Source organism: Chiloscyllium plagiosum, unplaced genomic scaffold, assembly GCF_037043375.1.
Source record: "Chiloscyllium plagiosum isolate Xiang-an unplaced genomic scaffold, Cpla_swu_hap1 HiC_scaffold_9, whole genome shotgun sequence".
In the NCBI taxonomy this organism is placed as follows: domain Eukaryota; kingdom Metazoa; phylum Chordata; class Chondrichthyes; order Orectolobiformes; family Hemiscylliidae; genus Chiloscyllium; species Chiloscyllium plagiosum.
The window spans coordinates 40,268,395-40,292,925 of NW_028270147.1; the positions used below are offsets into that span (position 1 = coordinate 40,268,395).

The 24,531-nt window shown below is 38.2% G+C and overlaps 1 protein-coding gene across 1 annotated transcript in view; it reads left to right on the forward strand.

Annotated features, from left to right (window-relative positions):
- The window catches only part of zte38 (zebrafish testis-expressed 38), a 60,494-nt gene extending 54,007 nt beyond the window's left edge, over positions 1 to 6,487 (forward strand). The window contains exons 12-15 of the mRNA XM_043699090.2: positions 2,224 to 2,285; positions 3,790 to 3,861; positions 4,771 to 4,887; positions 6,107 to 6,487. Of these exons, the coding sequence (XP_043555025.1) occupies positions 2,224 to 2,285; positions 3,790 to 3,861; positions 4,771 to 4,887; positions 6,107 to 6,166 (311 nt within the window). The 3' untranslated portion in view covers positions 6,167 to 6,487. The remainder of the gene's footprint in view (positions 1 to 2,223; positions 2,286 to 3,789; positions 3,862 to 4,770; positions 4,888 to 6,106) is intronic.
- The last annotated feature ends 18,044 nt before the right edge of the window (positions 6,488 to 24,531 follow it).

The window sequence follows — 24,531 nt, forward strand, 5'->3', positions numbered from 1 at the left end:
CTAAGCACTATGTAGGACAAACAGGCAGACAGCTAGTGACCCCCATCCATGAACACTAATTAGCAACTAAGCAACACGACCAACTCTCCCTGGTATCCATACATACTGACAACAAAAACCATGATACTAGAACAGGCTAAACAAAGAACAGCAAGGGAATTCCTGGAGGCATAATACTCATCCTCAGAGTCCATCAACAAGCACATTGACCTGGACCCGATGCACGAACCGCTGCAGTGGAAAAACCAGAACCGGCACCAACTGGAAGCAGCTCAAACACAACCACATAAATTCAAAGTGGAACAGTACAGCAGTGCTTCACAGGAGGCAACAGAGCACTGATTATGTCATCTAAAAAGGGGACGAAATGTCTGCCAACAAACTTACCAGCTTGGCAAACAGACCAACAAAAATAAGTTTAAATATTTAAATAAGTTTGCCAAATTGAGTGGTGCTACTTAATACAAAGTCTGTGCTTCCCTTGAGGTGTCACCAAATTTCTCAAAAGCGACATTACTTAATGTTTTTACAATAAATAATTACATGATAAATGTATCTTCAGTTTGTCATGCATGGTGCATATAGGAACTAAGCGTTCAAAGTGTCCTCTAGCATTTTGAATCAAATGGCCATGATTCTCCCTCTTCCTATAAAGGCCCGTATGCTTTCTTCTGATGAAGTGGTTTGCAGGTGAACTTGGAGTTCTCCACTGGCTGACTCCTACCTGGGGTTGTGCACAACTGGTAAGCCTGCAGGGCTGAGAAATGCAAACGTTGATCAACTTTTGATTATAAGAATAAATAAGTAGTGAGGTTGAAGGTGGTATATATGTGAGCAGAGAATAAGAGAACAGTATTCAAATCTTGACAATTTAGAGGTCATTAAATATGTTGTGGCATTGCAATCATGTCCTTTAAAAATTAATTCCTCTCGCATTGATTCCTGAAAGGTTAGTTTCCAACAGTGATGCAAAAATTGCCTAGAGTTTTCTTGCTCTCGCTGGCAGTAGTAGGATGTCTCTTCCTGTCTGCTGCTTGGACCAGGGTCTTCAAAGCAACATTTCAAAATCTGAGTGCAATGTGCAGATCTGGCAACCATTTCTGAATTCAAGTGTTTCCCTAGAATCTGCCTCAAGTTTGCTGCACTCTTTCAGAGATGAAGGGAGTCTTTGCATCACCAAAGAAACATAATTTCCAACATAATAGGAATAGAAAACAATCATTTAGTTAACTTATTTCTTTACAGATGAAAAATATAGGTGTGCAGATAATTGTCATCTCTATTTGCAGCACTTTGCTTGTGTACGAAAAATGGAAAATGCTGGAGAAACTCAGCAGATCTGGCACCATCTGGAGTTCTGAAGAAGAGTCATATCAGATTAAAACATTAACTGTTCTTGTCTCCACAGATACTGTCAGACTGGCTGAGTTGCTATCTCTATCCTACTTTGGCTATGTTTACAAATTCATGAAGTGTTTGCAACTAGACCTTCCCAAAGCCTGAAATGGATGCTACACATTTGATCTACACTATATTGTAGCCAAAAGGCATGGGGTCCTAGACGTGTTAAATTTAAGAAATATTTTATGATACATTTTTCATTTATGTATATGTGTAGGAACATCATACTCACGGTGGCTCAGTGGTTAGCACTGCTGCCTCACAGTGCCAGGGATCTGGGTTCAATTCCCGACTAGGGCAACTGTCTGTGTGGAGTTTGCACATTCTCCCTGTGTCTGCGTGGGTTTCCTCCCACAGTCCAAAGATGTGCAGGTTAGGTGAATTGACCATGCTAAATTGCCCGTAGTGTTAGGTGCAAGGGCAAATGTAGGGGAATGGGTCTGGGTGGGTTGCTCTTCAGAGGGTCAGTGTGGACTTGTTGGTCTGAAGGGCCTGTTTCCACACTGTAGGGAACCTAATGTAATCTAATCATAATATGAGTATGGCAAAGATCAAATAAGTAAATGTATGTAACTTTCAGTAAAAGAAAAAAGACTCTATAAAATTGATTTGCCAGAACATCCAGAAAAGGTAACTTCTATGAATAAAATTGTTAGATTTTTATATACTAAAGGTAAATAATTAGTCACAACTATTGGAGGATAGCTATGCAACGTTGTACTACATCATTTTATACAATGTTAATATCCAGGGTAGTGTTTCATTTATACAATAATCAGTTGGAAAATATGTAACCTTTGGCCATTTTTCATATTTTGGCAGCCCATTCTGAACTCCAGAGGAGTGTGACTAATGAGCAGTCATTTAGTGAATCAGACAAAGAGGTATTACATTTGTGAAGAATTTCTGTTAAATACTTTGGAAGTCACAAGGACGAATCAGAAACGTTTTCATTTGTATATATAACATAAAAAGTAAAGTAAGCATGTGTTGTGCTCATTAAAATAAAAGTGGTCAGTACTCAGTATTAGAATGCTTCCCCATTGTCTGGATCAGCTACTCTAAGGTAATGAAGAGACATTTCCCACAGTTATGGTTAACACCCTTCAAGCAACAAGAAACACACACATTAGTTACTCAGATTTAGGGCCCTCCTGTGGAACACTGTTGGTGTCCCTACTCCTGGACTGGGAGTCTCTGGTTCAAGTCTCATCTGCTCCAGAGGTGTGTAATAACATCAAATCACAACATAGATTGTACCTTGCTGATAGTGCAAAAAAAGTTTGCACGAAAAGCATAATTTCAACAGGGCATTTCAACTATTGTAACTCAACATAAATTACTATCATGATATTCTTGGTTACAACTTGTTTCAAATCTTTAAGCTTTAAATTGTTACATTTAACAATGCCCAAATTTTGCTCTACTATTGATGCTGAACTGAGGAAAATGAGTCTAATAGTATCTTCTAATATGCATATGTGCAGTTAATCTTGGAAATTCTGATATAGCTGTCGGAGATACCCCAATTTTCGAAAGGGTGCACTAATGCAGTCCTCAGCAATAGACTTCCACTGTTAACACTGTAATTATACAAATTTAGTCTATCTTACATTTAATCTGCTGAAAAAGTTAGGGCTGGTTCTGGGAGAAAAATCTCTTTATAGGGTGCCAATTGTAGAAAGTGATTCTAGAAATGATTATTTTTAAACAGTGCCCAATATGATAATCATTGACAAACTATCTTTCCAGTTCTGAAAAGAAGTTGAGTTATAAGGTCGTATATTTGCTTAAAAAAAAGTTGATGTTGCAGCTGATTAGGAAAATATAAATTCAAATTTTGTCTTTGTTCTCTTTTCTCTCTTTTTTTCACTGCTCTACCTTAGTCTCAACTGTGTGTCAAAATTTGCTTCATTTTGTACACAGTTTCCTATTTTTCATTTCCTGGTTTGCGATCTGCATATTTCAATGCAGGTGCTTCAAACTGATTAGTTGATGAGCCTTGCAGTCACTTGCTTTGCTCATAGATACCATTAATACCCTATAAAAGTCAAAAATCATATGACATCGAGTTATCGTCTGACAGGCTTATTTGAAAACTGCAAGCTTGTTACTTCCCACAGGCAGCTGCCTGTTGGACTATAACTCGGTGTTGTGTGATTTTTGCCTTTGTCCACCCCAGTCCAATACTGGAACCACCACATCCTGTCTACCCTGTAGAGGGCATTGCCAGTGTAGCTAAAAATCTCTGCTGGCAGACTAATGAAAACATTCTGGCTGCTAAACACAAGGTGAAACAGCAAAGCTGATCTTGCACCACCAAGAGCGAAGTGTGTACTGTAATATCAACTTTGCACTTGTCTCAAGAATACTTTTTTTTAATTTCAGATAAAGCAGTTGGTTGCAAAGGCAGCAGAGCTGGATGTATCAGGCAAAAGATTAAAGCTTAGAAAAGTGTTGGTCAGTATTCTGCAATATCTTACTTGAAATATTTTCCTTTTTTGCACTTTTAATACACAGTGCTTCCAGGTACTGTGGTCCAATCTGAAGAACAGAGAAGTTAACCATGTAAATCTATAGGCATCTTTCATGAATATATTAATAGTCCAACTAGAGAAAGCTGTTTTCACTATGCAAGAAATTTGATGTTTGTTTCTTACTCCTAATTTATGAGAATTTTCATGGTTGCATGGAGGCAGAACTTGGAGCAGTGTTGGAACATAGCTAATCACATGCACTGCTACCAGATTTGTTCACATTTGTGAGCAGGAGATGGAGTCACCACTGCAGAAACTACCAACCTGTAGTGGTGAGTAACCAATTTAACTTAACCTTTGCCCATGAATATGGTTCAGCTGGAATCTTTCAACCATGGATAGGGTTGCTGCTGAGCAGGCAATCAATGTCTTCTCTCAGTTCCTGAAAGTTTAGCCTGCTGGTATGTAACAGCACCAACATAGGCCATCCTGTTAAACAGTTTCTCTTCCAAATTGATGGCCCGTTAACTTTGGCAACATGTGGTTTTTAATTTTTTTTCTGCAATGCACCTGCATTTTGAGCATTCCTTATTTTTCAGTACAAAAAAGGCTGCAAATCACTGATTAGGACTCACGTGACTTGGGTTGAGGATCCAATTTTTTAATGCACAATGTAAAAGTGTTTAATAACTACAGTTTGCTGTTTCAATTATTATGGTGAGAATAACCATTTTTTTAAGACTGTAAAAACCACTGAACTATTTCTGGAAGAAGGCTTTACCCTAAACATTTAACTGTAATATATTTATGAGTCGTGTTTGCTAATGGTTCTTACCATACTGTTTGAATTCTTGGCATATATGTAATTATCTTGCTGGGTTTTCACTGTTAGATGCAAAAAGATGACTTGCAGGATAATGGCATAGGATATGAGGAACCTCAAAAGTTGAGCACTACACAGAGTATAAAAGCTGTTCGAGCTAAAAAGACTCTCTCTGAACTTGATCAGGTTGGTGAAAAATCTTTATGAATTGCTCTATTTTTTTTTAGTAGATAAATTTGAACATATTTAGATAAGTACTCATTCTTTACCATTTACATGTGCATACTGTACAGAAATGATATTTGGTGGAACAGCTTTCTGCCTTTAAATTGTTACCCCTGAGTTTCCTTGCACTTCCGTGGCTCTCATGTTGTGCAGCTGCAACATCCCCAAGGTGTGATTTGGAAATATCAGTGGCACAGCAGAAACAAGTTTTCTGGTTTTTTGGGTAAAGTTCTACAGAGTACTATGAGATCCAACAGCTGTCAGGATCAGCTCTGTTCACTTTAAATTACTTTAAATCTTATCTTTCCCTCTGCCTGTTTTCATTCGGACCACTGACAGAATTCATACCTCTTATTCCTCACCTCCACCCATAGTCATTTCAGAAATGTATAGCATTCCTATTGTCACTTGACTGCATCTCCTGTTCCATTTCCAGCACACCTGAGGCACCTGACTCAGGTTGGGATTTAGAACCACAATCATAACTATCTAGTATCTTTAAAAATTTATGAGCAGTGATTGTCTCAATTTTTTGCTAAGTTAGATTTCAACACCAATCTGTGACATACTGCAGCATTGAAATTGTCCCCAGTGTACTTAATGGTACTCTTAATAGAAATGAACAGTTGTATACATCTGAATATACATTCAAAATTGACAAATGGAAGGAAATATGGAACATAACATAATTCCCTCATTTGCCTTTTAATACTCCCAGTCCTAAATTCACATGAAATTTTGACATGAAAACAAGGACAAGTTTACTCAGCGAATCAGCAGTTCATGGAATGCCCTGCCAGTAGCAGTGGTGGACTCTCCCTCTTTATGGGCATTTAAGCGGGCATTGGATAGGCATATGGAGGATAGTGGGCTAGTGTAGGTTAGATGGACTTGGATCGGCACAACATCGAGGGCCAAAGGGCCTGTACTGCGCTGTATTCTTCTATGTTCTATGTTTGGGCCCAACCTTGATCTCTGTTCCTATCTATTAGAATACAGTTTTCTTGTATCTAAAAATAAATTTGCATCCAATATATTTTGCTGTGTCCATGTGGCAGAAAAAGAGTTATTTACTGTTAATTAATGGGAAGAAAGAGTTTCACAAATACTTTTCAAAAACATGATGTGATATTACAAATCACTCACAGCTAGTGTGCTTATGATGTACATTTCTTAACAGGCAACATGTGATTCTGCTATGCTTCAAGAGAAGATCACAAAGCGAAGGAGGAAAAATTGAAACATGCTTTCACAATATTGGGCACAATTCATGATTCATGACAGCATTACTTAACCATTAATTTAGTTAGATTTTTAATATATTGAACTGCATGCCAACAAAATACATTGTCACCCAAAGATTGCATTAGTCGTTGTTACTACTTTGGTTATATATGTATAAAATATATTTGGGATAATTTAAATGAAATAAAACACTGTGGTCATGTAAGGCTTTGTCATATTTCTTAAACTTTACAAGGGTAATTTTTCGTGATGAATACTTTGTTGATGTCTGTTTGAGTCCAGCAACCACCAGCTGCAGCTGCTGGTGTGTGCAGAGAGAAAAGTCAGTTCTTATAACTTTACAAGTTACTTTATTTATGTATTAAACCATGCACTTACATATTATGTGTTCTGTTACAAACCATAGCTTATATATTTCCCACAAACTGAATTAACAACCTATTTATACACCCACTTGAGTCCTCTTACACTCTGAGTAGTATAAGAATATAAAAGATAATACACGAACTAGTTAACTGTTTTGCTCCTGTTGAGGACTGACATTGGCCACACACAGCTCTCTCTCCATGTTAACCAACAAAGGATCTGATTTGCAAGTGTTAATTACTGGAGTTATTGCTGTCTGTATGCCTCGAGCATCTTCTTTTATCCTCTTTCCTGATCTTTCTCAAGTCATGGTGTCTTTTCCCCGTTGGGTCAGGCTCACCTGTTAATTGCATGTCTTTACCTGATTGGCTCCAGACCAAGGAGCTAGTAGCATTACCTTATTGCCCCTTGTCCAAATAAGGTGTTTGCATTACCTCATCTTTCTTTCTTTTACTGCAGAATATGGTTGGTACCAAGCAGTACCTGGACTCCAGTCATTCTCAGTTCACAAGCTGTTTCTCTTGTATGTCAGCAGTTTTTTTCTAATATACTGAGCATTCCTGGCCCCTGTCAATGACTGGCACCTCCACCGCTTTGCAGCCTCCTGACTAACATCTCATTTTCAGGAATATGTCTCTGATTGATCTCCCTGTCTCTGTCTCTGTGCAGCAGCCTGGCTAACAACTTCAAGTTAGAATTTTTCCAGCATTAACATTTGGGAATTAGGAATAATTAATGATAATACATACAAGACAATTTAGAATCATAGAATCTCTACAGTGTGGAAGCAGGCCATCCGTCCTATTTGTTCCTCTGAAGAGCATCCCAATCAAATCCAGCCCCTACCCTATTTCTGTTACCCTGCATTTCGCATGGCTAGGATGCACATCCTTGGACTCTATGGGGAATTTTGCATGGCCAATCCATCTAACCTGCACATCTTCGGACTTGGTCTGAGCATGAGCAGTAACTTAAACCATTACATTTGAGTTTACAGAACTTCAATTTTACTCAAAAAGGAGATGTACTGTTCGAGCTTTTCATTTGAACTTATAATGACAAAATTGATAAAAGAATCCTGTATTAGTTCACAAGTAGATTTTATTGATAGAGGTATAATCCATCATATCCATGCCAGATTGGTGCCAAAGCAACTTGGCTGGTTCCATTCCTGCAGTTTTTCACTATCTCTTATATCAAGACTACTTATGTCTTTGAACACCAATCTGTCAAATCATTTCTGATGAAAAGTCATAAAATCATAGAATGGTTATAGCTCAGAGGGAGGCCGTCCACCTTTTGTTGCATTTGTGCTGGCCCTGTAAAGGATCAACTTATCTAGTTCTACTTCTCTGCCTTCCCTGTAATCCTGCAAATGTTTCCTTTTTTGGATAATAATCCAATTCCCTCATGAAAGCCTCAATTGAGTGTGATATAACAGACTCTTTAGCAGTGCATTCCAGATCCTACCTATTCACTGCATGAAAGAGTGTTTTCCCAAAGTCTTGTTGCTGCTTTTGCCAATTACCCTAAATCTTCATCTCCTGGTTCTCAATCCTGCCAGCAATGGGAACAGGTTTCCTTCATGAAACATCCTTCATGGTTTTGAAATTTCCTATCAATTCCAAAACCACTGTTCACCACTACTTAGTTTCCTGTCACAGCCGATTTCATATCCATGTTGCTACTGTCCTTTCAATTTCATGACCCCCCGCCCCATCTTTACTAATCTTGTGTAACGCTTTATCAAATGTTTTTTGAAAGCCCCTGTGCATCACATTAAAGCATTACCCTCAACACCCACTGTTATCTCATCAAAATTGAAACAGGTTAGTTAAAATGTGCCCTTTAAAAATCTGTGCTAGCTTTTTAAATTATCCACTTTTCCTAAGTGATTTCAATTTTAATTATTGGGTGTAATTTGCTCCTCAATAGATCAGTGTGGGCAGTGGCAAGAAAGGTGGGAAAATACATCAAATGAAAACATCAGAATTTTGATGTAGAGGAATAAAAATCCAAATTTTCACTCCAGTATTAAATGGCAACTACCAATCACACTACTGAGCAGCAATCCCTGCATTTGCAATTCGTTATTAGCCCAGTACACTTTTTATAGCTAATTCCAATTCTTTCCTTCCCTAAGAAAGTAGATGGTGCAAATTCTCAACTTATGAGTCAGAGAGGGTAGCTGGTGGCTGCAGCATTAATTGTGCCCTCCAGCTGTCAGCAAACAATGACTTCACCACAATATCCCTTCATGCTTCATGGGCCCTATTCTTATCAATTCTTCATTTATACAAGTTGGAATATCAAACCATCACCCTCACCATTTCATAATGCATGTCCTTGGACCCACTCATACATTACTTCAGCCCTTTAACACTTCATTTTGGAGATCAAGGACACCTACAACTTTACCGGGTCTCTCACACACGATAATTTGTTGGTGCTCTCTTTCTGTGCGCTTACTAGGAATCTACCAACCTCTGGCTTTCAGTGATTTTCATGCAGAGTATTAGAATCCCTACAGTGTGAAAGGAGGCACTCCAAGGATCATCCCACTCAAACCCAGCTCCCCACCCTACTATCATAACCTCAGTGTCACCATGGCTAACCCACGTAGCCTGCACATCCCTAGATACTACTGGGTAAATTTACCATGCCAATCCAATTAACCTGCACATCTTTGCATACTTGGAGGAAACTGGAGCAGCCAACAAGAACCCATCCGGGCACAGGAAGAATGTGCAAATTCCACCCAGTCACCCAAAGCTGAAATTGAACCCAGGTTCCTGGTGCTGTGAGGCACCAGTGCAAATCACTGAGCTATTGTGCTACCCCTCAGAGTGAGAGGCAGACAGCTTGACACAGTGGGGAGCAATGAACAGTCAAGGGGACAATTTCTCTGCAGCACCAACCTACATCAACATTATACCTGCAGTTGTGCCAGCAGCTTGCATGGCAAACACCCTGCATGTGCTTCAAGTAAATGGCAATGTCTGAAAGTCAAAGGGGATTAATCCTTCATGGCATCAAGGAGTGTCACCAGGGAATTGGCCATGGTCAGTTAGGAGTTGGATCTAAACAAAATCCAGGCATCCGTTACCTTACCGTCTAGAGATTGGCCTATGGTCAGTTGTGCAGGTCAAATGCAATTAGTTTCAGGATGATAGGTAGATCAGTCAGTGCCCTGTGGAGATATAAATTTGAGTTGAGACAATTTTTCATACAGTGAGACAAAAGGAAGATATTGAGTATGATGGAAGTGGGTGGGAGAGAAGGTACTGGTAGTGTAGGAGTAGGAGAGTTGTGAAGTATCCCAGTAAGTGAGAAGGGCAGGAAGGATTAGTAGTTTGGGAAGATGAGGTGTGTGAGAGCTGGTGAGTGGACACGATGCATGCAATAGTGAAAGTTGTCTATGAGCTTGGCAAGATGATTTGGTGTGACAGAATTAGAATGATTGGTAGCCCTGTGAGTGAAGTAGCAAAGAAAGGATTTCAGGCACTCACCCTTGTGGAGTACTTGTTCCCAGCAGTGGTGAGCATACTTGCCTCTCATGGCACATGAGTACACAAGAAGGGTGCTGAAGAGTACTATTATGAAATTATCGAGGTGAGGAATGGAAAGTTACATGAGAGGATTCATTGTATGCCAGTGTGGACTGGGTATCATGAATCTTACTCGACAAAACACTTTAACTGAAAATGGAACAATTCAGCAGATTGTTTCTAAAAGTTTCTACAACTCAGAAACAATTGGCCTGTAGTTGCTAAGTTTACTTTTTATACTTTGTTGAAAAAGAGTATAATGTTTGCACTTCTCCAGTTGTCTGGCACCACCTCTGAATTTAAGGAAGATTGAAAACTTATAACCACAAATTCCACCCTCATTTCCTTTAGCATCCTTGGATGCATTTAATTTCATCCTTGAGCTTTAATGACTTTAAAGTACAACAGCCCTACTAACATAATATTTAATAGCTCAATAATGCCCTCTCAGTATAAATCCCCCTTTTTTGTTGCTAATTTGTTCCATTCCTCTCTTTCATTTATTTGCCTGCCAGAAAACTTTTATATTCCCTCATATGTTCTTCTCGAAGTTTATCTTTATTTCTAACATTTTCGTCTGCATTTTCAATACTAGTCTTCTATATTTAGCCTAGTTCTCAATTGTATTATCCACATGACATCTGTCATAAACACACTTTTTTCCTTGCTTAATCTTAATCCCTATCTTTTTCATTATCCAGGGAACTCTGGATTTGTTTGCACAGTCTTTCCTCGCAAGGAAATATTCCATAACCGTATTTGAACAATGCCTTCTTTAAAGTCATTCTTCATTTACAGTTTTGTCTGCTAATCTTTATTTGGGGTCTGGATCTGTTTTTAATTAGTTGAAGTTGGCTTTTCATTCACTTAATTAATCTTACTCTAGATTGCTCTGTGTGTTTTTCTGTGGTCAATGTAAATCTTATGATGTCATGGTCACTGAATCCTAAATGTTCCCCTTCTGAAATTTGAACAACTTGACCTACCTCAGCCCCAAGATGCAAAACCAATAATGCCTTCTTTCCTGTCGGACTGGAAACATAGTACTGTTGAAAATTTTCCTTAGCACACTCAAGGAACCTTTGACTGTCTCTACCCTTTACAGTACTGTAAATTCAGATTGTTAATATTTAGGAAAAAATTTGAAGTAAATGGCTTGTAATAATTAAAAAATTAGAATTACACAAAAAGTTTCTTCTATTTTCTTTACTGGTTGTGAACAAAGACATTCAGCTGAGAGGAGCAATTATATCAATCTCATTCTTGCAACATGAAATGTAATCTTAAAGTGAAGAATAAAATCTTCAGATTAACTTTTGTATGCTTAGTAATTGACAAGATTTCTGTTGCAGGAAGTGAGAGAACTAGTTGTCACGGTCCATATTTGGAGCAGTGACACATCAAAGAGTTGGCAGGTGGTTCCTGCAAAGCCAGTATCACAAGTTAGGAGCTGAATTTTAAAGCAACACCTCAACGATAACACATTCATGGCTCTAGGGTGCTGAGAGGCCGAACAGAATGTGTTGTACTATTGAAATTGGTGCAAGAGTTGCTGAAATAAAGGTTATCATTAGCTATCAGATTTCAGAGAGAATTTCAATATCCTTTGCTTTTTATGTGTTATACTTTATGAATTTATGGGGCTATTAATCTTACAAATGATATGTTCATTTAATTTCATAGAATGGAATGTGATTGGGGAAAATGGAAGTAAGAAATTTGACATGGTTTTGAATGGATCAACTGTAAATGGCAGGCACTATCTAAACAGCAAGCTCAAATTAATTATTGCAAAATGTATGTAAATTTTATGAGGAAGATGTTTTTTCCCTCCAACTTTGGAAACAGCAATATCCTGACACTCAGATGGCTATCATTAACGGAGATAACTCTTGGAATTATAAACGCAATCGGTTCATTATTCTAAACAGTTAATAGTGGATTGTGAGGAAATAATGAAGATTTTACATGTCTTTTTGAGAAACAACATAGTGTTGTGGACTATGCCAGACCACTCAAAACATTCTTAAGCAGGCAGCCCAGACTGTAACTTTGCTATTTGCTTCAGTAAGTGTACAGTGAAAATTATCGGACTAAGTTAGCTAGGTTGACTAACAGGTTTAAAACAGACAAAAATTTATTCACAAAATTATGGAATGAAACGCAAAGAACAGAATATAGAATACACACAAAACTGAGTCTATCCAAACTAGACTTAATTATGCTGGTCCAAAAATACAAACAGTCCCAATAAACAAACCCCTTTAAACACAGAGTAAAAATGAAACAGCAGCTTACAGATCGAAGTTAGAAGAGCAGAAGGAGAGAGAGTTCAGCAGCTTGTTTCACACATCCCCTGTTGCAACTGAGCAAAAACAAGAATTGAGCTTTCAGGACTGACCTCTCCCCTTTCATTATACAGGTTACTTCTAAAACATGAAAATCTGAAGTCTGAAGACTCATTTGTTTATATGTAAACAAAAAGCCTCTCAGTAAACCCATTCATCTCTGTACCACTTCAGCCAATTCGGAGCCTGGGCTGTTTACGATCTCTCTGAAAAATATCAAGGACACAGTTTCCTTGAGAAGAAGGACCACCTTTTACAAAAAAGACCAGCTTTGTGACAATAGTGAACAATTACACTGTATAATTTTGACTAGAAGCTTCCAGTGTAATCTACACTGTGCTGATCAATCTCAGCAAGGCAAGCCATGTTGTATTGTAATTTGTGTCAGCACTTTGTGCTAGGAATGTAAATGTCACCTCCTGACTGCCAAAAAAATAAATGTTTATGTTAAATAGAGCCTTGGCTTTAATTCAACTATATAGTGCCTTCACTGTCAATTCAGGCTCACACATGAAGAGTAACCTCTTAAATAAGACATTGGAGGTTGCTGCTCCCACTGACCTTGTAGCATGAGAAAAGTCAATGAAAATGAAAGAAAATTTAAAAATAACCACTGAATGCATTTTGACTGAACAGTTAGAAATTCTGAATTTAAAGGTAAATTTATTCAATGGTGTTAATCTGCCATTTAAGTTTTAATTAGATGACAGAGATATATACATGAAGTTAAAATATAGCTGGCTGCCAAGAAGTACATTGTAATGTGAAAGCTCAATTGAAACGAAATGAGGTAACTTTTCAATTCAGAAGTTGAAGGATGCTTTGATTCAGTGGTTTAATTTCTCAAATAAACCTCTGTCGATGCCAAATATTAAACGATAAATACTGGCATGTGTAACTTCATGTATATAGATAAAACAAATTGAATTACCATAAAACTTCCTGTTATCGTTTCAGGTCAATTCAGCTTGTGATTACTATATAAACAGGACTCTTTTGTGTTTATTATTTTATATAGTTTGTGCTTTCAAACCTGCATGAAGTTTATAGGAATGAGAGTTATGAATGTGTTTCTAATGTAGAAGTCTGCTTACCAGTATACAAATTGATTTGTATTTTTTTAAATTTATGTATTGTGCTTTGCCTTCTTTCTTTAGGTTGCAACATTTTACACCATCCCTGACTGAAAGGGCAGACAGGTGATTTGTTCTCAAAGTCCCTGCTGTTTTAAAACCAGTTAACTAAGATGAATATGGAATTATTCAATGGAAATATTTTGAACTCCACTTAATGTCTCTCCACATAAACATAGGTGAAGCTGGAAAAATACGAAATCCAAATTCACATTTGCCAACCAGTGACATCATGTGGTGGATCTCCAGTGTGTTTTAGAAAAACTCAATCAAGTGTTCATTTCAAACTTCTGACATTTTCAAAACAAAATTTTGACATTCTGTGAAAGTATGAATACTCTTATGTTTGATAAGTTGACTTAATTACAACATCAATTTGCATGTAACTGCATAAAGGCAGCTGTAGCACAGCAACTGCAGCCTGCAATAAAGCAGTTGAAGGCCGGGCCTCAAGATAATTTGAAAAGTCTCTTGGAAGAGTGGATAGATGAAACTGACTTTCACTTCAAAGACATCTAAAAAGAGAGAGGTCTTTAACTACCTGGACTACATCTCCTCCCATCCAGTATCCTGCAAGAACACCATCCCATTCTCCCAATTCCTCTGCCTCCACCGCATCTGCTCGGATGAGGAGAGATTCCACTCATGAGCTTCTTAGGTGGTCCAGCTACTTTGAACAACATGCTTTTCCTCCCCCGTCATCCAGATAGCCCTCTGCTGCACCACCTCCAATCTCCGTTGTACAGCTCTAACCAGCCATCCCCCCACATCCCAACGCAATGAAGACAGCGTCCCCTAGTCCTCACCTACCACCCCACCAGTCATCCATAAACACTTCCACCAAAAAAAAGGATACTGCCTGGCCTGATGTATTCTTCCAGCCTCCTGTCTGTCTATTTTGGATTTCAGCATCTGCAGTTTTTTTGTCTCTTATAAAGTATTCGTCAGACTATGCCTATGAACAATTTTGGTCCCCTTGTCCAAGGAGAAGTACATTGGCATTTGGAGGCAGTCCGAGGAAGAGTCACTGGGCTGATTCTGGGTATGGAGGGAATTTCTTACGAGGAAAGGTTGAGTGGATTGGGCTTGTAATCATTGGAGATTAGAAGAATGAGAGGAGACCTTCTTGAAACATGTAGGATTCTTAGAAGTATGGTAAACCCTGAGATGTTGTTTCTCCTTATGGGAGAGTATGGGAACGGAGGGTATAATCTTAGAATAAGGGATCTCCCATTTATGATTGAAATGAAGAGGCATTACTTATCTCAGAGGTTAGTCAGTCTGTGGAATTCTTTACACAGAAGTCTTTTGAGGCTGAGTTAGACAGATATGTAATCAGAAAGGGAATTGAGGGTTATTGGAAAAAGACTTGGATTATCAGAGCAGCTATGATCATGTTGAATGGTACAGTGGGATCAATGGGCCAAATGGCCCAATGCTACTTCTATGCTGTACAGTCTAATTGTGTATGTAAATGTCAGTAGCTTCTGAAAACCATTAAACTTGATTCTGAGTTGTGGTATATGTGGGTCATCGATATTTAATTTTGTTATCAGATAGCTAAGTGATTTGCATTTATGTATCTTTGAGAAAGGAGTGGATGATGAATGAAATATTAGCAATGATGATAGAAAGATGAAAGGAAACATGCCAGACTAAGATTTTTTAAAAAACGCATGTAGGCCATAGTACTAATTTTATGCAGACCATTTGTTAAACCTTGGTAAAATTTAGTGTTTAGTTTTGGATGACTTTAGGAAGGATATATGAGTCTTGGACAAATTCATTGATGATTAGCAAAGGTGTTTCCTGGGATTAAGAGTTTTGAGAAATTAGATAAATTAGGATAACTAAAAGAAAAAATAAATACTGCAATGAGATGAGTGCTGAAGTATAGGAGTAAGAAAGAAATGACAGTTTTGGGTCAGGTGGTGTAAAATATGGCAGACAAAAAGGAAAAAATAACAAATAGTGGACGCATAAAAGACAAAAATAGTCAAATATTATTTGAAAGAGAAGCAGTAGCACTATGGTTGATAGAACGTAAAAGTGAATTGTACAATGACCCAAGCTGAGGGAACTCTTACAAGAAAGATAAATGATGGACAAAACATGATACCCAAGGTAAAAAAAACTCAAAAATTGACAAGTACAGGAAAAACTCCAGTCACAAATGAAATAACAATGCAACATTTTAAATCTTGGATAGGCAAAATTAGAATTCATAACAGACATTAGTTATCAAATATCTCTCAAAAGTTACATTCCAAGTGACTTGAGGCCCCTCCCTATTCTTTATTTTTTAATTGTCTAAGAAGCTTAAAGCAATAGAGTGCACTCATTCTAGAACTATAAGTGTAATAAGTCACCTCATTAATGTGATCTTCACAATCATAATAGAAATAAATAACACACTTAAAGCAGAGATTGGTGAAATAGTCTGAATTTAGACATGGTGTCTGAACAGAAGGGGAATATTTTACCTTAAAACAAACATTTATAAATATACATAAGTAAGCAATAACTTATGCTTTATTGTCTTTGAAAAACAGTCAATTGTATTTATCATCAAAAGTTTTTAGACGTGTTGCTGAAATGTGACATTGATAATAAGGATGTGAGATTTATCCAGAACCTATATTGGAACCAACTAGCATGTGTCAGGCTAGAAAAGGAACAATAAGGCATGTTTCAAGTGAGAAATAGCACAAGAAAGCTCAGTACTGTGGCCAAAACTATTCAAAGCAACAGAGAAAAGCTATAGAGATCACTTCTTGAGAACAAAGTGAAGGGCAACAAAAAGAGGAGTTTATCTTGGTGTAATTGGACAATGGCAAAGTGGTGGGTGGGACAGAATGTGTAGAATTTGTGCACAACTGAACATAGCATGACCTGGCAAGGGGATTAATGCACTTTGGCCATTCATGCAGTTTGTGCATTGATACCTGAACACAATCTCCTGAAGATGACCTGCTCAGTCACCTTCACTTTCTGCATTGGAGCAGGAGATATCTTCAACTGTTATTGGGAAAAATTAACCCTCATGATTCCTCATTGTTCACAGCAGTACACCAAGTAGCTCAATGCAAATAGAGGCTTGGCGTTTAACTCTTAGTAATCCATGATGAAATGTCTCCCTGTCCTTGTTCAAACTTCTACCTCCTCAAAGTTTAATCTTTGGATTGGATCTTTAAATAGTCTAGTTGAGATTGAATTATGCAAACACACAATTTACCTGCAGTCATGCATTTCACATCAAACCTGGAGGTGATATTATAATGAGATGGTTGCATTAAATGCCATAGATGGGTGTACTGAAAGTTCTTTCAGGTTTTCCACGTAATATCTCAGACCAACCTGCTCCAAAAGTGCCTGAGGCTCTTATTGAGGCCTAACTGTCAGTGTTTGATGGTGAAAAAAAAATTACATGATGTAGCTGTTTTAAACAATTCTATTTGGTCATGTATTAACTATTTTATATCCAGAAAATGTCGTCCTAATTTATCCCGTTTCTCAAAAAAGTTTGTTAATCCCAGGAAACATCATTGTTAATCATCAATACATTTTGTCCAAGACTCCTATATCCTTTCTAAAGTCATCCAAAACCAAACACTAAATCCTACTGAGATTTGACAAATGATCTGCACAGAATCAAATACTGTTGCTTTTCTATATAAAGTCTCCTATGTCAAAGCTCAGACTCTCAGACTTTTTGTAGAACATATTTTATATAAACTATCTTTTAATAACTTAAACCAGAACATCTAAATTTGTGCATTTATCTATTTCTATATCCAGACTACTCATGTCTGCTAATCCTATGTCAATTACAATGTCACCTACAAAACAGTAATCATTTCACTTCTACATGTATACATTTTCTATAATTGTGAACATAAGATTCTTCATTTTTCCTTATGGTTAAGGAAAATATTATTTATTTTCCAAGAACCAACTAAATAAAAATTAATTTCTAGGGCACACCTTTCAAAACCTTTTCCTAGTTATTAAGTTATGACGAGGAAATTAACTGTGGTGGATTTGGATTGAAAAAAAAGGTTTGAAACTAGATAGACAGTAAATAATATTTAAAGAACTAATGCTTTGTTTTAAAAAAAACATTCCTTTAAATATACCCAACAAGAAAATTAAAGAGCCGTCACTCATATGAAACCTAAACATAATATTAGATCAAAGGTGGAGGCTTATACAGTTGTCAAAAAAAAGCTGGAAACCTGAGGATTAGAGAATTTTAGGATTTAAGGAAGAGCCAAGATTTTGATACAGGAAGAGACAATAGAGTATGAACATAAAATAGGAAGAAACATAAAACCTGTTTGTGCAATTTTTTTTACAGCTATGTACAAAGGACATGATTAGCAGTCTTTGGGGAGGCAATGGCCTAGTGGTATCATCACTGGACGGTTAATCCAGAGACACAGGTACCAATTTGGGGATCCAGGTTTGAATCGCCACAGTAGATAGTGCAATTTGAATTCATTAAAAATCTGGAATTAATAGTCTAATGATGACCATGGATCCATTGTCGATTGTCAAAAAGATCTGGGAAAGGACCTGCCAACTTTACCCGGTCCGACCTACATGTGACTCCAGACCTAGAGAAATGTGGTTGATTCTAAACTGTCCTCTGGGCAATTGGGTAATCAACGCTAGCCTCGCCAGCGATGAATCCTGTGAATGAATAAGAAAAAAACACAAATCCCATTTTCCTGCACTTGATCCATAGCCTACTATACGCTTGCATTTTAAGTACTCATCCAAATGCTTCTTAAATGTTGAGTGTACCAGCCTCCACCACCCTCTCAGACAGCACATTGCATATTTCTACCACCAACCAGGTAACATTTCTTTCTCAGATCTCCTCTAAACCATATGTCCCTTACCTTAAACTTATGCTTCTGGCCTTAGAGTCATCATCATGGAGAAAAGATACTCACAATCTTCTCTAACTATGCCTGTCATAATTTTGTTTACCTCAACCAGCTCCCTACACAGCCTCCTCAGTTCCAAGGAAAACAAATCCAGCCTCTCCAGTTTCTCCTCATAACTGAGAGTTTTCATCTCAGGCAATATGGTACGTCTCCGCTGCACCTTTTCCTTCCACTCTCTCTCTTGTATCTGCAATATTTATATGGGTAGTCCAGTTCAGTACCTCATCAACAATAAACACAAGGATGTTGGCATTGGAGTGATACAGTGATGGTAGTACCATTGAATGTCAAGGGGCGATGGTTAGATTTTCTCTTCATGGAGATGGTCATTGCTTGCTACTTATGCAGCATGATTGCTGTATTCCTGGATATTAAGGTCTTGTTGCATTTGGGAAAGACTGCTCCAGTATCTGAGGAATTGTGAATCATGTTGAATGTTGTGTAGTCATCAGCAAACATCCCCACTTCTGAGTTTATGGAGGAGGGATGATTATTGATGAAGCAGCCGGATATGGTCGAGTCTACGTCACTAACCTGAGGAACATCTGCAATGATGCCTTAGATCTGAGATGCTTTCCTCCAATAGCCATATCCATCTTCCCATGTGCTGGGTATGATTCCAACTACAGAGTTATCCCAGAACTCCCATTGACCCTAGCTTTGCTAGAGGTCCTGATGCCATACTTGGTCAAATGTGACTTTGATATCAAGGGCATTCGCTCTCATTTCCCTTGTGGAAATACGGTTAACACTTAACTGCACTCTGGGCAATTAGGGATGGGTAATTAATGCTAGCCTGGCCAGCGACACCCTTATCCTGTGAATGAATAAGAAAGAAAACACACTAATCCATTTTCCTGCACTTGGCGCACAGCCAACTGTACCCTTACATTTTAAGTGCTCATCCAGATGCTTCTTAAATGTTGAGAATACCTGCCTCCAACACCCTCTTTTGTCCATGTTTGAAGCAAATTTGTAATGATGACAGGAGCTGAGTGGTCCTGGTGGAATGCAAACAGAGCATCAGTGTGCAGGTTATTGCACTGCTTAATGGCAGTGTTAATGAGTCCTTTCATCACTTTATGTAGGATCGAACATGGACTAAGTAGGATGTTAGTGTTCGATTTGTCCTGCTTTTTGCACATGAGACAAACCTGAGCAACTTACCAGATTGTTGGGTAGGTGCTCGTGTTGTAGTTTGTTATGGACCAGGCCAGAACCCCTCAAAACATTTCAAGAAAGTAGTGTAGACCCTAACTTTGCTAGTTGTTTTAGCTGGTGTAATGTGGGTATTCCAGGAGTGATGCAGCTGCTCAAACCAGTTAGTTTTAAATAAAACAGAATTTATTTACAAGATTATTGAATGAAACACAAACAAAAGAGCACAGAATACTGAATAATTTAACCTATCCGAAAACCTAACGTTTTGTACCAACTTAATGATGCTGTACCCCATACTTGCAACAATCCCCATAAACACCCCTTGGCACAAAAGGTAAAATCAAACCCAGGGTCTCATAGGAGAGAAGTCGGTGGGGGGTTAGCATGGACCTGCTTCTTTGGGCTCAGCAGCTTCAAAACTGCCTGACTGCCTTCAGCGAATAGGCCGACCGTTTACAAAAACAAATCAAACCAGAGAAAAGCTGAGCTAGAAGAACTGGCCACTCTCCTTTATTTGTAGACGTGCTATTTTTAAATCTTGAACGCCATCTGTCTGGGGCAGTATCTGTTAGCTATAATCAAATTGGCCCTAAAACTCTTCAATTGAGACTTTTTGGAGTCTGTGTCTTTTATGACCTCTCTAAAAAAAAAGCACAACATAACCTTGTTAGAGGAGCAATATCGTCACACCTCCCCCCTTTTAAAAGAATGAATCATTAATATCCAAAGATGGCTTCATTTTAAAACCCCTTGATTTTAAAATGTTAGTACTCTATAATGCACACATACATTGACGATATACATGCAAATATGCACAACTACATTTGGTTTCAGTCTGTTTTACTCTTGCCACTGAATCCGTTCATTTTTCATTCAAGTCTCGACAATGCATCGGCAATCATGTTTTCTCGTCCTGTCACATGCACGATTTTCAACTTGAATGGCTGTAACAACAAGCTCCATCTAAACAGTCTGGCATTTTTGTCCTTCAATTTGTCCAAAACTTCAATGGGCTAGGGTCAGTGTATATGATGTCTCAGATACATTACTGGTAACATAAACATTGAAATGTTGTAATGCCAACACCAAGCTCAAAGTCTCCTTCTCAACTATTGAATATTTCTGCTGATGAATGTTCAATTTCTTGGGGAAAAGGTCTTTCTATCTTCTCATCATCTTCCTGCAAAAGCACAGCACTGACACCCACATCACTTGCATTGATAGCCAACATGAATGACTTCGCTTAATTAGGTGTGGCCAATACTACGGCAGTAGTTAACACAGCTTTCAGGCTGTCAAATACCTTCTTACTGTCCTCTGTCCATTGAGACGTCTTGCCTTTATTTAGCAATTCTGTGAAGGGAGCAGCCACTCTGCTAAAATCTGGTACGAATTTTTGATAAAATCCACTCAATCCCAAGAACCATAATAATGATCTTTTTGTTGATTGTATGGAAAACTCTTTGATTACCTTTGTTTTTGCATTCCGTGGAGCCATTTGTCCATGTCTAATAACATGGCCCAGAAGGTGACATGGACTTTGACAAATTCACTTTTAGCCAGGTTTATCACCAAGCCTGCTTTCTGAAATCTATCGAACAAGTCTGATAAATGGTGCAAATGTTTCTTCCACGTGTTCGCTAAAAATCACCAGGTCATCTATATATATGACAGGGCTGGGTAATCCAGCAATGACCTTATTGGTTAGTCTCTGAAATGTGGCTGGCACATTTTTCATACCAAATGGCATAATTTTAAACTGATACAGTCCATTCAGCATAATGAAAGCCAAAATTGCCTTTGCCCTTTCTGACAAAGGTGCCTGCTAGTAACCTCTGATCATGTCCAGCTTAGAAATATAAGTTGGTTGTCCCACCTTTTCAACACAGTCTTCCAAATGTGGAATCAGATATACATCAGTGTTTGAAACTGCATTGACTTTGCGATAGTCCACACATAACCGTTGGGTACCATCTGATTTTGGCACCATTATTAGGGGTGAGCTCCAGTCACCGTAACTCACTTCAGTATGTTGTCTTGGAGCATGGATTCAACCTCCTTTTGAACCTATGCCAACTTTAGAAGGATATGCCTATAAGGATGCTGCTTAATTGAAATAGCAACCTCTGTATCTACATCATGCATAATCAGGTCAATATTCCCAGCTTATTTCCACATATCTCCCCATGTCATAGGTCTTTCAGGTCATTTTGATTTTCCTCTGGAAGACAACTCAATAATTTATCCCAATTACTGACAACTTTGTCATGTCCAACTTCATTTGAGGAATGTCCAATTCAGAATCCTCTGAACTTGGTTCTTCCCAATGTGTTGTAACCAATAACACAATCTCCTTTGGCTTTCCTTCCCCATCAAAATACCTTCTGAGTATAGCTACATGACAGGCTCTGTGAGATTTCTTTCTGTCTGGAGTCTTTATCAAGTATTTCACCCCACTCAATTTCCTTTTGACTTGATAAGGTCCACTAAAGCTTGCTTTTAAAGGTTCACCTGTCACTGGAAGTAACACTAACACCTTATCTCTGATAGCAAAATTGCAAGTTTTTGATTTCTTGTCTGCTTCCTGTTTCATTGTATGCTGTGATACCTTTGAATGCTGTCTAGCCAACTTCTCTGCTCTATTTAATTGTTCCCTAAAATTTGACACATAGTCCAAATATGTGGCTTCTGAATTCTGACTTACCAATTTCTCCTTAATCAATTTTAGCGGTCCTCTCACTTCATGGCCAAAGATTCAAATGAACTGAATTTGGTTGATTCATTTGGTGCATCTCTGATCACAAAAAGCACAAATGAAGTTTCCTTATCCCAATCATCTGAATAGTCTTGACTACAAGCCCTCAACATAGTTTTTAATTTCTGATGCCTTCTTTCTCGCGCTCGCTGTGACTCTGGATGGTACACAGTAGATTTGAATTGTTTTATTCCTAAGCTGTCCAAATTTCCTTGAATAATTTTGATGTCAAGTTTGACCCTTGATCTGATTGTATCTCTATGGGTAGTCCATATCTAGTGAAAATTTTGAGTAACTCCTCTACAATACTTTTAGCTGTGATATTGCATAATGGAATAGCCACTGGAAATCTAGTGAACATATCCACAATTATTAACAAATACTGATTCACACTTTTTGTTTGAGGTAGGGGTCCTATGCAATCAGTTAAGTCTCTTGTAAAAGGTTCCTAAAGTGCAGGAGGTAATAGGTATTAAAGGTGCCACTTTTATTACTACCTGTTGTTTTCCAATTACCTGACATGTATGACATGTCTGGAAAAATTCAACTACATCCTTGTGCAGTCCAGGCCAGTAAAAATGTTTTTGTATTTTAGCTAGTTTTTCTCACTCCAAATTACCCCCTAATGGTAGCCCATGTGCTACTTGCAATGCCTCCCTTCTCTAACCCACTAGCAATACAATATGATGAACTTTTGTCCATTTCTCATCTGCCTGAATACATGATGGCCTCCATTTCCTCATTAAGACATCATTTTTAATAACACTCAGGGATACACTCCAAATATTTTTCTGTGAATGCCTTTTGATATGATTGCTTTAAATTTTCATCTATCTGCTGTAACTCAGTTAATTTATCTGAGCTAAAGATGCAGAGTCATTGGGCACATTTAAGCGACTACTAGACATGCACATGGATAGCAGTGAGTTGAGGGGTGCGTAGGTTGTTACTATATTTTACATTAGGATTAAACCTCGGCACAACATCGTGGGCCAAAGGGCCTGTTCTGTGCTGTACTTTTCTATGTTCTATGCCTGTTGTGTCATCTATCTGCTTCTGGTTCATATCAACCATCTGATCAAACAGGGTCTCTGCTAATTCCACTTCAACATTCAGATCTATACTCTTTGATCTCTCCTGTTTCAATTGGTGCCTTTGTGATACCTTGTTACCACACAGTCTGGAAAAATCCAAGGATATGTGTCCTACAATTGTTCAGTTGCCTGGTTTCCACTGGCTTTTCAACCACAGTAGACAGCAGTCCTACCTGTGAACCAGCTATATCATTAGCAAGGACAAATTATATTCCTGGGGCCGAGACTTCATCCAGTACCCCTACCGTGACTTCTCCGCTCTTCACTGGACACTCTAACCCCACTTTACATATTGAGTGCTTCTTGTCTCACCATGAATTCCCATTACTAGCACCTTTTCTGGCAATAGTCTTTCAGAGGTACATATCTCCTCATCTTTCAACATCACAGAATGAGAGGATCCTTTATCTCTTAATAAAGTAACCTCTTTACCTGCTGTTCCTGACCTATGTAAGTAAACTTTACCCTCATAGGTATATGGTTTAAGAAGATCTGGCACCTCCTCATTAACCAACCTCCAACCAGTTTGTGCATTCTGGTGCAGTTTTCTAGTCTCCGCTATGCTTTCCATTACCACTCCAACAAAATTCACTGACTTACCATGTTTTCCTACATCTGGCTTCCCAGTGTTTTTCTTAACCCACCAACACTGTGATTTCACATGGCCTACTTTATTAGAGTGAAAACACCAGAGCTTTTAAAACGTCTCTTTCCCCTTCAAGGGTTTCCTTGTTACCCTGTAGTAAATTATCCTTATGATCACCGAGATCCACCTTTCCCTTTCCATGTGAGGATTTCTCTTTTCCCCAATTTCTATCCCTCACAGATTGAAATTGGTTTTGGAAGCCAAACTTTGATTTATGGACCAATTCATAATCATCAGCAATTTCAGCTGCTAATCTTGCCATTTTAGCTCTCTGTTCTTCCACGAGTTCTCACTACATCAGAAAATGAATTTTCGAACTCCTGTCCAACTGCCAATTTCTGGAGTTCAAACTCCTTC